Source organism: Alosa pseudoharengus, unplaced genomic scaffold (assembly GCF_046254945.1).
Source record: "Alosa pseudoharengus isolate Yale_2024_CS ecotype anadromous, Long Island Sound unplaced genomic scaffold, YU_APseudo_1.1 YU_APseudo_1.1_scf_18, whole genome shotgun sequence".
In the NCBI taxonomy this organism is placed as follows: domain Eukaryota; kingdom Metazoa; phylum Chordata; class Actinopteri; order Clupeiformes; family Clupeidae; genus Alosa; species Alosa pseudoharengus.
In genome coordinates this window covers 2011185-2026184 of record NW_027468650.1, presented here as the reverse complement: position 1 = coordinate 2026184, position 15000 = coordinate 2011185, and the positions used below count along the sequence as shown (strand labels likewise).

Genomic DNA, 15000 nt, shown 5'->3' with positions numbered 1-15000 from the left:
ATCATATACATATATGGGGGATGTTATTCACTCCTGAAATCTGAATGGGCCCCTCAGTCAAATAACACGGGTCACACTATCTGTGATAATCATGCTTTATAATTGCCATCTTTTCACAGCAAGATACCTTAAATCCATTTCCACAAAACTTGCCAGAAGTCACCATTCAAGGGGTTATTTTTCAAAAATGTATTTTGGGGTGGGATGCCCCCAGACCTCCCTACTATTACTGAGTTACCGATAGGGGTGTCACAATTCTCCAGATCCTCTGTTTAATTTCATTTTCAATTTTTAAGTCACAATTCGAAAACAATTAGATTTTCAATTATATACTATTAATGCATTTCTTAAGTTTCTTAAGCTATTTTTCTTGTTTTGGGGGACTTATTTTGAAACCGAGCCTACCGCAACCAGAACCGACATTAAACATAGACGTGAACATGAAATGAAACAACACAGAATAATAATTTGATTGTTTCAGCACACTCCAAAGAGACACAAGGTGTTCAATATTGCACTTATCAATGTACATGTTATGCCTTAAAGGTGCCATGTGTAATGTCCGCCAAAAATCAATTCATACTCAGTATACCTCCAGAAAGTAAGTTGGTCTACCCTAGAGTAACAACCAACCAGTTCAGTTGATGTGTTGTTTTTTAAAAAAACTGGCTGCAGCTTGAAGTTAGAGGAGATAACACGTCACAGTTCAACATGTGTGTGTTTTTTTGGTCTCTTGGCATGCATGCTGGATGTAACATTGGGAGTGTGGCTGCATCGTCGATTCTAGGCTACATTTGATTTCGAAGTTCGAGATCGAGATGTAATTTTGATCGATTTTCGACTTAAGACTGAAATCGTGACACCCTTAGTTACTAACTTTCTAAGGTGGGAAGGGGGGCCCTTTTCATGTCTGTGCCCAGGGGCCCAGTGGTACATAATCCGTCCATGAGCGTGCCCGTTGTGTTAATGACTGAGCGTGCCCTGAGCGTGCCCGTTGTGTTAATGACTGAGCGTGCTTGTTGTCTTGACGACTGAGCAGGCAGGCGACTCACCTGAGCGATGGTGCGGTCTGGGCACCAGCTCCGGATGAGCAGAAGCTTCCGGAAGGCGTCCAGCAGACTATCGTAGTCGCCGGGCAGCGGCGCCTCCTCAGGCGCGGCCTCGTCGAACCACGTCCTCCAGGCGCGGTCAGCGTGGGCCACCTGCGCCAGCAGACCGGTGAAGGGGGGCAGGGCCGAGAGCTGGACCAGGTTGAGCCACGTCACGTCCAGGATCCAGCGCCTCGGCTTGGCCTCCACCGAGTTCAGGTCCAGAGAAGCGCCGCCTGAATCACACACACATCGGACGTCAGGAGAAGCGCCGCCTGAATCACACACACATTGGACATCAGGAGAAGCGCCGCCTGACCAAACACGTCAGATGTCAGGAGAAGCGCCACATGACCAAACACGTCAGATGTCAGGAGAAGCGCCGCATGACCAAACACGTCAGATGTCAGGAGAAGCGCCGCATGACCAAACACGTCAGATGTCAGGAGAAGCGCCGCATGACCAAACACGTCAGATGTCAGGAGAAGCGCCGCATGACCAAATACGTCAGATGTCAGGAGAAGCGCCGCATGACCAAACACGTCAGATGTCAGGAGAAGCGCCGCATGACCAAACACGTCAGATGTCAGGAGAAGCGCCGCATGACCAAACACGTCAGATGTCAGGAGAAGCGCCGCATGACCAAACACGTCAGATGTCAGGAGACATCACGTCAAAAGTGAGAGGGAAAAGGAGCAACAGACAGGGACCCAGGCAGCTGAATCATGTTCGGTGACTGAAGCACGTCAGAGGAGCTGAATGATATTCACATGCACCTTCCATCAATTGAAATCACTGTCTGAAAAAAAGCCTCTTCTCTCCTTTCAACAACATATTATTGGATTTTCATTTTCTTTTAAATCAAAATTACAGTCAATTATTATTATTATTATTAATTATTAGCAGACCTTATTGGATTTCATTCTCATTCACATCAGTGTTTATGTTTGGTGGTGGACCTTAGCAGTAATATAACACAAAGGCTTTTTTTGTGTTCTATTCTAGTGCCACCAATGCTGTTCCTGACTGCAGATCGGGTTTCAGGTCTTTTTCTGCCACTGCAGGACCCTAGTCCCTTGCTTCAGATGGACTGGACTCTTCTGCAGGACCCTAGTCCCCTGCTTCAGATGGACTGGACTCTTCTGCAGGACCCTAGTCCCCTGCTTCAGATGGACTGGACTCTTCTGCAGGACCCTAGTCTCCTGCTTGAGATGGACTGGACTCTTCTGCAGGACCCTAGTCCCCTGCTTCAGATGGACTGTAGTCTTCTGAATTTATAACCCAAGGCGTTCTCATCCAGCCAGGGAGTTCAAAGAGCCGTACCAGATCAGAGAGGGATGTGAGATGGCAAGTGCTTTGGGTACTAATGTAGAAAACAGCAAAAATAAATCTCTTGAATAAGCACTGGCAGCCCCTTAACACTGAACTGAGAAACATGGCATTCAACATCACCATTCTTTTCCAGCTAAGCCGCAAAGCCACCAAACATGACAGCACGTCCCCCAACCAGGCTAAGTGACATTTAGTAATTGGGCAACATTGCAGATAAATGCGATTTGTGCCTATTAAAACTGAATGGCTTGCCCTAGGGAAAACTCCAGCGGTAAGGCTTTTTGGAGCCAGATCAATACAGCCACTGAGTTTTGAGACGTCATGGCCGTCATGAATTATGCTCCAGTAATCGCTGTATTAACTATGTAGCTGGGTGCGCATTTTTAAAGTGGTCAATGAATAATGCACTTTGTGTTAGTGCTGCACGCACACGCACACGCACACACACACACACCTAAACAGTATAAATGAGAGACCAGGAGGTATCATCAAGCATTACAAGACAGTGACATTTACATTACATCTTTCATGGTAATGAAAGAAATGTGACTGCCATCCATACAGCAATTTAGAGGCATCAAAAGCCCCAGCTAAGGCAAGCTGTGGAAAACACATTTGTGCTGCCAAGGTGACACACACACACACACACTCACACACACACACACACACACGCAGACACAGACACACACACACACACACACACACACACACACACTCACACACTCACACACACAGACGCTGCAGCAGCAAAGGACTGAGCGCGCGGATGCAAATGAGAGTCCCAGAGGAGCTCCTCCATGACGGAACATGAGCAGATCTCAGCAGCAGCATGCGGCGCCGACGCCTCTGACAGCACGGGAGGAAGCTGCCCCGCTCTGGCCTGGAGTGGACGAGGAGGGCAGACGGGGAGAAGAAAAGAGGGGAGAGGAGAGAAGAGAAGGAGGAGAGGAGAGAAGAGAAGGAGGAGAGGGGGGAGGGGAGGGGAGAGAAGAGGAGTACAGAGGAGAGGAGAGGAGAGGAGAGAAGAGAAGGAGGAGAGGGGGGGAGGGGAGAGGAGAGGAGAGGGGAGGAGAAGAGCAGAGAGCAGTGTGTATGTGGGGGGGGGGGCTTTCGCTGCTAAACTAGGCCCCATGTCACAGTCAGCACACTGCATTGGGGGCTATCACCTTACCTGTGTGTGTGTGTGTGTATTGGGGGGGGGGGGGGGGTGGGGGGGGGCTATCACCTTACCTGTGTGTGTATGTGTATTGGGGGTATGTGTGCATGTGCATGTAGGGGGGTGGTGTATGTATGTAGGTGTGTATTGATGGGGAGGGGTTGGTGTGTGTGTGTGTGTGTGTGTGTGTGTGTGTGTGTGTGTGTGCATGTAGGGAGGTGGTGTATGTGTGTGTGTGTGTGTGTGTATGTAGGGGGGGGGGTGTATGTGTGTGTGTTTGTGTGCATGTAGGGGGTGGTGTATGTGTGTGTGTTTGTGTGCATGTAGGGGGGTGGTGTATGTGTGTGTGTGCATGTAGGGGGGTGGTGTGTGTGTGTGTGTGCATGTAGGGGGTTGGTGTATGTGTGTGTGTGCATGTAGGGGGGTGGTGTATGTGTGTGTGTGTGTGTGTATTGAGGGGGAGGGGGGAATGTACAGGACATGAGATTATAATGGGGGTTTGCAGGGGCTGGAGACTATGCTAGGGCAGTGTGTGTGTGTGTGTGTGTGTGTGTGTGTGTGTGTTAAGGGTGGCACAGCACAGTGCTCCTGAGCTGCCATAGAGCACTAATTAACTCTGCCATGAGAAAACCTGTTGTGGTATTATATCTTATATGATTGATAATGATTTATAAATATCTATTGGGGTGTATTGATTTGAATTTGTAACAAAAATGCTTAATTATTTGCACTCTGTGACTCTGTGGCCTAACGGTGTGTTTCCACACAGCGAAACAACTCGCGATTTTCGGCCAGCGAAATTTCGCCTCGGGGGCGTGACGGCGAAACCGCTAACCTAGACTGCAGTGTCTAGCCAGTGGTGGCAAGCGAGCTAATTAGGCTAATCAGCTAATTCAAACGTTTAAGTACTTAATGAAGATATCCAGGGGTCTTTATGCCTCGACTAAGTTGATGTTGCCTATAAACAACAATTCATGTTCATAGAAACAACAAGGTCAATAAGACATAATATATTTCATACCTGTGTTGCAGCATGTAGCCTAGCTGTCTAGCTAGGTTTACAATGCAATCCAATGTCCTAAAATACTAGCATTTCGCCTGTCAGCTAGCTAAAAAAGATCGAGTGCTTAAACTAACATATATAGTGGTCTATTTAGTGGTGTATGTGCTCTGACTAAGTTCGTGTGGCATATAAACCACAATTCGTGTTGATACAAGTGCCAATGTTCGTGTAGAAACATTTTAATCACATACAAATTTTCGCGTTACAGCTCGGGTAGTCTCCGCCATCTTGGTCAGACCTTTTTGTAACTCCCGCCTCCAAACACAAAGACGCGGACCTGATTGGTTCTGGAATGGTCCTCATTTAAATAAAGTTAAACTTTGGCCAACTTTGTTTCGCCTGCCTCGGCGATTCGCTTTCATTTCGCCCAACTAGGGCGAATTTCGTCTCCATTCAACCTCAATGACAGCGACGCGAAATTTCGTTGTGTGGAAACACACCGTTAGGTACATAGGATGCATCTATCATGTTTGAAATGGCATCATTTAATTAGCGCAACTGTTGTATATGTATACAATCTTTCTTTATTGTGCCTGTTCAATATCTTTTTTCTTAGTACTGGAGTGCATTTCAGTTGTATAAATAGTGTTAGCGAGCGAGCACACCTTTCATAAAGGGGCAGTCGTGGCCTACTGGTTAGCGTTTCGGACTTGTAAACGGAGGGTTGTCGGTTCGAACCCCGACCAGTAGGCACGGCTGAAGTGCCCTTGAGCAAGGCACCTAACCCCTTACTGCTCCCCGAGCGCCACTGTTGTTTCACTAATTCACGGATTGGGATAAATGCAGAGAATTTCCCAAATTTCCCTCACGGGATCAAAAGAGTATATATACTTTGATAAAGGTCTAGAACTCGCTGTATAAATGGTGTTTGCGAGCGAGCGCACCTTTGATAAAGGTCTGGAACTCGCAGTGGGAGATGTTCTTGGCCTGCAGGTCGATCTTCAGCGCCAGCAGCAGAGTGAAGAGGAACTTGTGGTTCTCGTAGAGGCCCCGCGCCGTGTAAACGAACACCTCGTAAGTCAGGTACTCCATGATGTTGCCGAGGCGCTTGGACGTGATCTGGGACTTGGCTGACCTCTCCATGGACGTGTCGAAGAGACCCAGGAACTGTCGCAGCGACGTCTGGTACATGATGTTCACCAGGCTCATCTCCACGATCAGGAAGTAGAGAATGCTGCCCCTGGTGGCCACTGGCCGGTACTCCTCCCGCGCAAAGTTGATCTTCATCTCAGTCTCTGCTGCCACCGTTAGCTTTTCGCTAACCTTTAGCATGAAAAAATTTAATTTCAGATTATGACAATTATGACAACACTAACAAAATGGGACACAATTGTGGCTATTCAGCAAACTGAATTTTCCTTAACCAAGGAAATACATACATTATTTTACCAAGAAACTTACTTCAAATGCTGAAGCAAGCAAAAAGCATGCTAAACATAAAACATACGTGCAAAACGTGTAAAAGCATACGTGCAAAACGTGTAAAGCATATGTGCAAAACGTGTAAAAGCATACGTGCTAGATGTTTAAAAGCATACGTGCTAAACGTGTAAAAGCAAACGTGCTAAGCGTCTAACAGCATACGTGCTAAACGTCTAAAAGCATACGTGCTAAACATGTAAAAGCATACGTGCTAAACATGTAAAAGCATACATGTTAAACATGTAAATGTAAAAGCATACGTGCTAAACATGTAAAAGCATACGTGCTAAATGTGTAAAAGCAAACGTGCTAAGCGTCTAACAGCATACGTGCTAAACGTCTAATAGCATACGTGCTTAATGTATAAAAGCATACGTGCTAAACGTGTAAAAGCATACGTGCTAAACATGTAAAAGCAAAAGCATACGTGCTAAACATGTAAAAGCATACGTGCTATACGTGTAAAAGCATACGTGCTAAACATGTAAAAGCATACGTGCTAAACATGTAAAAGCATACGTGCTAAACATGTAAAAGCATACGTGCTATACGTGTAAAAGCATACGTGCTAAACATGTAAAAGCATACGTGCTATACGTGCTAAACGTGTAAAAGCATACATGCTAAAACATCAGTGTTTTGTAGCAGAGACTTTCTAATGAGGAGACACAGCACTCCATAAAAAAATCCTCCATAGAACTGCATGGGGTTAGTTTGTAATGCCAATATGGCAGTTGTCTACACATGTCCCACCCCTTCCGTGGCAAAAAGTCGACATGTGAATACATCGTGCCAATCATACAGTGTGCTGGAGCGAGGCTTACACATGCGCAGTTCTGCCCGAAATAGATGCCCCATAAGTGGGCAAAATGAGTTGCAATAATATGGCCGCTGAGTGGAGGGACTTGCCTAAAAGGACTTTGGCCTTTATCCAATAGCCGATACATTTTCTAAAACATGTTAAAAAATGTCAGTAGGATTCAGAATTAATCTTCATTGTAACACCCCCCCCCCCCCCCCCTCCCCCACCCACCACTACCTTGTTCCTCTAGCCTACGTTGGTGCCCTTGACTCGCCCAGTGAGGGGAAGGTTAGACAGTAATAGCGGCATGTATGAATAATGTGGCCGTCGAGACCTCTCACCTCCTCCGCTGTCGTCTTGGTAACCCGGAGCACCTCGATGAGGGACTCGTCCTCGACCAGCGAGCCCTCGGTGCTGGTCAGTCGGTACAGAAGGTTGTCCTCGAGTTCCTGCATCTTGCGCTTGTTCGACGTCACCTCCTCCAGGAGCTTCACACGCTCAGACTCCAGCTCCTGAAGAGGCCAATCCATCAATCCATCCATCCATCCATCCATCAATTAATCAATCAATCAATCAATCAATCAATCCAACCATCCATCCATCCATCCATCCATTAATTAATCAATACATTATTCAAATCATTATCCAATTCCTAATATCATTAAAAGGCATTAGAGAATAAGTGTTACACAGTGAGCTGACACTATTAGTAGTAATATTAGGTTATTGCAATACTGTTATTATTGTGCTAGTAAGATTAGTTAATTAAATCATGAACACAAATGATCTTACATTGACATTGTACACAGCACACTTTATTTTCAGTGAGAAATGCTATATCATGAAAAAGCAAAAGTTTATCTGCTTCACAATCAACAAACAGAAATAATATGTGTAGATTTCATCCCTTATCCCCTCCATCAGAAATAATATTTGTAGATTCCATCATATATGTGTGGATTTCATCATATAGTGTAGATTTCATCATATGTGTAGATTTCATCGTATATGTGTAGATTTCATCATATGTGTAGATTTCATCATATGTGTAGATTTCATCGTATATGTGTAGATCGTATATGTGTAGATTTCATCATATGTGTAGATTTCATCATATGTGTAGATTTCATCGTATATGTGTAGATCGTATATGTGTAGATTTCATCATATGTGTAGATTTCATCGTATATGTGTAGATTTCATCGTATGTGTAGATTTCATCATATGTGTAGATTTCATCGTATATGTGTAGATTTCATCGTATATGTGTAGATTTCATTGTGTCCTCCAGCTCTGCAAAGGGCCCAGTGCTCCAGTCAGCCCCTCAGGGGACAGGCGGCAGCGCCCCCGCGACCTCCCCGCGACCTCCCCCCGACCTCCACACTCGCCTGCTTCTCGATGAGGATGACGCGGCCCAGCAGCTGGTCCTCCAGGCCCCGTGCGGTGACGGTGAAGTCCACAACGGCGGTCTTGGCACTGACCTCGGGCGTGTAGGCTGGGTTGGCCAGCTTGGTGGTGATGTACAAGGTGAAGCCCTTCATGACATCCACCTCCTTATCCCCCACTTTCACCTGCAGAGAGGAGGAGAGGAGAGAAGGAGAGGGGGAGGAGGAGAGGACAGAGGAGGAGAGGGGAGAGAAGGAAGAGAGGAGGAGGAGAGGAGAGGAGGAGAGAGGGGAGAGGAGGAGAGAGGAGGAAGAGGAGAGAAAGAGGAGGGGGGAGAGGAGAGAAAGAGGAGAGAGGGGAGAGGAGGAGGAGGAGAGTTGAGAGAAAGAGGAGAGGAGGAGAGAGGGGAGAGGAGGAGGAGGAGAGTTGAGAGAAAGAGGAGAGGAGGAGAGAGGGGAGAGGAGGAGAAGATGAGAGGGGGAGGAGAGGAGGAGAGGGAGAGGAGGAAGACAGGAGGAAGAGAGAGGGGAGAGGAGGAGGAGAGGAGAGAGGGGAGAAGGAGGACAAGGGGAGAGGAGGAAGAGAGGAGGACAAATAGGTAAACTCACTGTGATTTATTGGGCCGTTCAGTCAGGTGACCAAAGGCCTGGTTATTAGGTGCTGTGATGAACAACTGTGTGCAGTGGCTAGTCAGCTGGTGTGTTTGACCTCACCAGAGAAACGATGCACTACCACACTACCATATTATACATTTAACATATATGGAGATAGACTACCACACTACCATATTATACATTTAACATATATGGAGATAGACTACCACACTACCATATTATACATTTAACATATATGGAGATAGACTTCCACACTATCATTTAACATATGGAGATAGACTACCACACTATCATTTAACATATATGGAGATAGACTACCACACTACCATATTATACATTTAACATATATGGAGATAGACTACCACACTACCATATTATACATTTAACATATATGGAGATAGACTACCACACTACCATATTATACATTTAACATATATGGAGATAGACTACCACACTATCATTTAACATATATGGAGATAGATAATAATAAGGAACATGGGGCAAGTGCAAGTTGTTAATTTACTTTGTTGCAGATCCAGTATACAGTATCAATGCCCAAACCAATCATTTGTGTCAAAACGTTTGTGCATATGTCCTTTCTTACTTTATAGGTGGATCCTGACTTTATAAAGTTCAAAACGTTTGTGCATATGTCCTTTCTTACTTTATAGGTGGATCCTGACTTTATAAAGTTCTTCTCCAGGATGTTGTCCAGCACAGGGTCCAGCTCCTCCCCGACGTCCTCGATCAGCAGGGGGCGCCCCAGAGACATGCAGTCCTCAAGGTGGGAGCGGAAGTATTTGTGATTCAAGGATGTCACCTGCGGGGCAGCAACCTTAGAGACCTCACAGGAGCCTTGAACATACAGCAGGGAAATCCCTCTGATAAAAAGGTGCTGCTATCCTATAAAGGGTACTCAAGGCCAGGTGCTGCTATATACTATAAAGGGTACTCAAGGCCAGGTGCTGCTATAAAGGGTACTCAAGGCCAGGAGCTGCTATATACTATAAAGGGTACTCAAGGCCAGGAGCTGTTATATACTATAAAGGGTACTCAAGGCCAGGTGCTGCTATACTATAAAGGCTACTCAAGGCCAGGTGCTGCTATATACTATAAATGGTACTCAAAGCCAGGTGCTGCTATATACTATAAAGGGTACTCAAGGCCAGGAGCTGCTATATACTATAAAGGGTACTCAAGGCCAGGAGCTGTTATATACTATAAAGGCTACTCAAGGCCAGGTGCTGCTATATACTATAAAGGGTACTCAAGGCCAGGAGCTGCTATATACTATAAAGGGTACTCAAGGTCAGGTGCTGCTATATATTTGGAAATGCAACTGTTTAAGGAATGGCACAAATATAAAAGTAGGTGGTACCTGTAACTCGTTGTTCTTCTCCCGGTTCTTGATCCAGATCTTGCCCTGACCCTGTGGGTCGATAAGGAGGGGGTAGCGGGAGGCCTTCGTGACGATGATGCCGTTCTGGACAGAGAGGTCATCACTGGGCAGGCCCTGCAGGTTCCATTCCCCGATGGTGGCGTTGTCCACCAGCATGCTGATCACATTCAGGCCCTGGGAAGCAACAATAGAGCGACATCACCACAATGTGCTCTAAACATAACTGCAAATAGGATATAGTGATTACCTTTTGCAAGTGTGTTAGGGGGAGTGCTACAGGTGAGGTCATATTTATGAGACATAAGTGTGTTAGGGGTAGTGCTACAGGTGAGGTCATATTTATGAGACATAAGTGTGTTAGGGGTAGAGCTACAGCTGAGGTCATATTTATGAGACATAAGTGTGTTAGGGGCAGAGCTACAGCTGAGGTCATATTTATGAGACATAAGTGTGTTAGGGGGAGTGCTACAGGTGAGGTCATATTTATGAGACATAAGTGGTTGATTTTTTGTTTTTAATACACAAAACTGCAGCATATTTAGATACTGAGAAATTCAATATGATATGATATTTCTGAGGTGAGGTGGACACTTCTGAGGTAGCGATCTGTCCGTCCGTACCTCGCTGTGGGGGATGCGGTGGGCGGTCATCTCCGATGTCCACTGCTGTAGCAGCAGGTTGCGGTACTCCTGGTTGAAGGGGCCGGCGTACGACAGGAACCCTGTGGCCAGCAGCACGTCCCCCACCAAGTGCCTGACCTGCCTCTGGAACTCAGCACTGCTTTCTGTCCAGCGGATCTAACACACACACACGCGCATGCACACACACACAGACACACACACACGCATGCACATGCACACAGACACAGACACACACACACACGCATGCACACACACGGACACGCAGGTACACGCACATACACGCACACACAAATGCACACACACACATATACGCACACGTACACACAAATAAAAAGGAGGGAAAGGCATTAAAAGGGCCAACTGTCCCCTGAGCTGCAGCTCCTCTGGAATGTTTATATCTGGATCATCTAGACCTAGTGCCAACGCAGAAATGACAATGAATCGGACTTAGTGTAATGTCCACTTTAGTCTAATGCTCTACAAAATGTCCACTTTAGTGTACTGCTCTACAAAATGTCCACTTTAGTGTACTGCTCTACAAAATGTCCACTTTAGTGTAATGTCCACTTTAGTGTAATGCTCTACAAAATGTCCACTTTAGTGTAATGTCCACTTTAGTCTAATGCTCTACAAAATGTCCACTTTAGTGTAATGCTCTACAAAATGTGCACTTTAGTGTAATGCCCACTTTAGTGTAATGTCCACTTAAGTGTAAAGCTCTACAAAATGTCCACTTTAGTGTAATGCTCTACAATATGTCCACTTAAGTGTACTGCTCTACAAAATTGCCTGTGCCACCAAAAATGTCTTAAGAACGCACATGTTTGTTTATATAATTGAAAGGGTGTATATCAGGGGTCTCAAACTCCCAGCCCGCGGGCCAAATCAGGCCCGCGTCCGGCCCAATTCTGGCCCGCGACGTATGTCAAAATAATAATGTAATCCGGCCCTTGAGGGTATTTTTAATTGCGACAAACAACGATACTGATTAAAATAGACGATAGATCCAAGTACGGTGACAAATCTCATTTGTACTCTGCTCCACTATGTGCTAGACATCCAGAGCTTGATTCAAACCCAAAATCGCTGCACAGGGGTCCCCAACCTTTTATGTACCATGGACCGGTTTGTTTCCTATTCCTATTTCTTTTTCACGGACCGGGGCGGGGGGGCGGGGGGGTGGTCAGGGGTTCCATGTTCCATATGTGTTGTGCATGCATTACTTGAAAAGAACTAGCTCCAGTTATGTATGAACAGTGAAGGTAACGATCTCTTAAACATGTGAAAAACTTGAAGAAGTGAAAATTGAACAATATGAACTATGAATATTGAACAACTTGAAGCTACTGTACATCTATAAGTGTGAACATGCTTAACAAAATATGGGAACAAAACATGGGAACTAAACGTGCATTACGAATATAATCAGTGGGAGCCCTGTGCTTGTTTCCCTGCAACAAGAAGGTTCCATCTGGGGTTGATGGAAGACAGTGACACTCAGTATGCAATTTGGTCTTAGTCATTGCCGAAAACCCGGCCTCGCATAGATACGTGGTGGGAAATGGTAGCAACGTTTTCAGCGCTTTTACGGCTATCTCGGGATATTCTGCTTTGGTTTTGATCCAAAAACCGCCAGAGAGGTTTCCTTATGCACACTCTTAAAACCACCGTCATTTGCAATTTCGATCAACTGCTCTTCCTTCTGCGCTGACAAGTTAGGACTATTCGGGATAATGACAAATGGGTTGCGGACCCACTCATTGGTTTGCCGTGGATCTTTGGAGGATGGGAAGTAACGCTCAAACTCATTTGAAAGCGCAACAAGGTGAGCGCAACCAGCTGCGAGAGAAAGGGCCCTGCCTCAGTCTCTCCCAAAACCCCCACTATGTTTGGAACATATCAAATACACCCCACTCGTCGTCCCCACAAATCAAGCTTGGCTTTAAATGCAGCGACTTTATCTGCCAGTTTAAAGACAGTCGTCATTCTCCCCTGGAGTGACAGGTTGAGGTCATTAAGCAACCCGAATATGTCACACGGGTAAGCGAGTTTTGACACCCAGTCCTCATCACTAAAATGTGCAGCTAACGGTGACTTTTTTCTGTAAGAAATCTCTGCAGCGGCTCTCGCAACTCAAACACTGGCCAGTGACCTGCTAAAGATGCTTGTTTTTTGTTGCTCATTCTAGCAGTTTAGCTAATTTCGTGTGACACTACCGTTCGCTAAGAAGGTGAAGTGAGCTGACCTGAGGCTGCGCAGCGCTGAAGGCAATATGTAAAAGTGTTGAAGGCGGAACAGACAGACGTAAGAAAATAGACCTTGCAAAATGCAAACATGCGTGCAATCAAACAACTGCATATAGGCCTATGCCATGTAAAAACGTGACATTATTGCGAATTAAATTTAATTTAGTTTGCATGCATTTTTTTTTTAACTCATGTCGTGGGCTACGGCCCGGTTAGGAATGTCCCGCGGCCCGGGACCGCTGTATTAGCACATTAGCACATATGCATAACCCCTCCCTCCATGCCATAGCCGAACTGTAGCCACACTTATACCTTTTCTTCTTAAAATAGTTATATATATAGATTTATAGATATATAGACTCTATTCTTGCACTGTTGCACTGTTGGACTTACTCATTTGCACTATCACCATGACACTCACTCACACAGAGCACCTTACCTTACCATGCACAGAGAATCACAGGCTCAGTCCCTGCCTCAGTCATTGCAAGTGCCTCTTGATTGATTAATCACCACTATGTGGATACTGTCTTTAGAATTGATTTAGATTAAGTGTTAGTTAGTATAATTTGTATTTTAGTATATTTAGTATATTCTTTATCTTCTACTGTCCTTATTGCTTAGTTGTGTTTTTATATTTTTTATATATTATATATATTATATTATTATATTATATTATACTTTTAATTACTTTTTCTGCTGTTAGTGAATGTGTGTGTGTTGTCTGTATGCTACTGAGACCTTGAAATACCCTCAATGAATCAATACAGTATCTATCTATCTATCTATCTATCTATCTATCTGTCTTTGCGTGTATACGACGGTGTCCACTAAGCATACCATGCTTATTTCGACCCTCTGCCTAGCTAGCATAGCTTAGAGGTTGCAGTGGTAATCGTGATGATAGTGTCCCTAATGGACGTGGTACAGACAGCAGGGGTAGTAGAAATAGGGCTCTGAAGAACTACAAAGTCACCCGCGATAGGAACTGATTTGACCAGGAAACTTTATTGTAGGCCTTGTGGTTATAGGCTAGTAATAGTTTACTATTGTTGGTATACATCTTGTTTTCCTGAATTTGTTATGTGGGTAATATGACAAAAAAGAAAGTAAACCTGCTCAAATATGTTCATCCAGTATTTACTGAAAGGTGCATAATTTGAGGTGCTTGCCATCCAGTGGCAAATTAGATGGGTAAAAGTACCCCCTTCATAAACTTTTGTTTATACTCAAAGATTTTTACATTTACAGTAGGACTTTATCTCTGACCACTTTCAAGCATTGGCCTTTTGACATTTTGACATACAAATCCAATGGTGTTGCTTTCTTAACCCTGACGCCTAGTTTGCTAGGTTTAAACAAGTTATGAGAGGAAAATATTTTTATTTGGTGTGAAACACACACACATAGTCCTACCTGTTTTATGCTTTTTTGTTTGTTTTTATAATTTGTATTAATAGTGATTTTATCATTATTTTATTTATAAGCTAAGGTTGCTAGCACTTTCTGTTTGTAGTTTTGTGTTTGAAAATTCAGTATTTGAGAAAAACATTTCATTTTAGGAAATAGCCGTTGTTTTTTTGTATTATTCTTTAACACTGACGTGGCCCTCCAATCAGATGACATTGGCAGAAGTGGCCCCCAGCTCATTTGAGTTTGAGACCCCTGGTGTATATATTATGAAATCAGGGCAATCATTTAATGATTTAATGAGGGGCAGTGCTGCTAAAATGTGTCCTCTCAGGTCATCTGCTTTGTCTGTAATAAACGCATCGCTTCCTTGAAGGCCAGATCACCAGCATGGTCACCAGACAGTGCTGACCTTCTCCCCTCCCAGGCCCTGGATGAGCG

The 15000-nt window shown here is 44.8% G+C and overlaps 1 protein-coding gene across 1 annotated transcript in view; it reads right to left on the bottom strand.

Annotated features, from left to right (window-relative positions):
• The window catches only part of dnah5l (dynein, axonemal, heavy chain 5 like), a 122549-nt gene that overhangs the window by 17986 nt on the left and 89563 nt on the right, over nt 1-15000 (bottom strand). The window contains exons 60-67 of the mRNA XM_076291401.1: nt 14972-15000; nt 10883-11059; nt 10242-10436; nt 9528-9683; nt 8252-8434; nt 7205-7375; nt 5524-5902; nt 1053-1324 (exon numbers count right to left, since the gene is read on the bottom strand). The exon at nt 14972-15000 is cut by the window's right edge and continues 190 nt beyond it. Coding sequence (XP_076147516.1) covers nt 1053-1324; nt 5524-5902; nt 7205-7375; nt 8252-8434; nt 9528-9683; nt 10242-10436; nt 10883-11059; nt 14972-15000 — 1562 coding nt within the window. The remainder of the gene's footprint in view (nt 1-1052; nt 1325-5523; nt 5903-7204; nt 7376-8251; nt 8435-9527; nt 9684-10241; nt 10437-10882; nt 11060-14971) is intronic.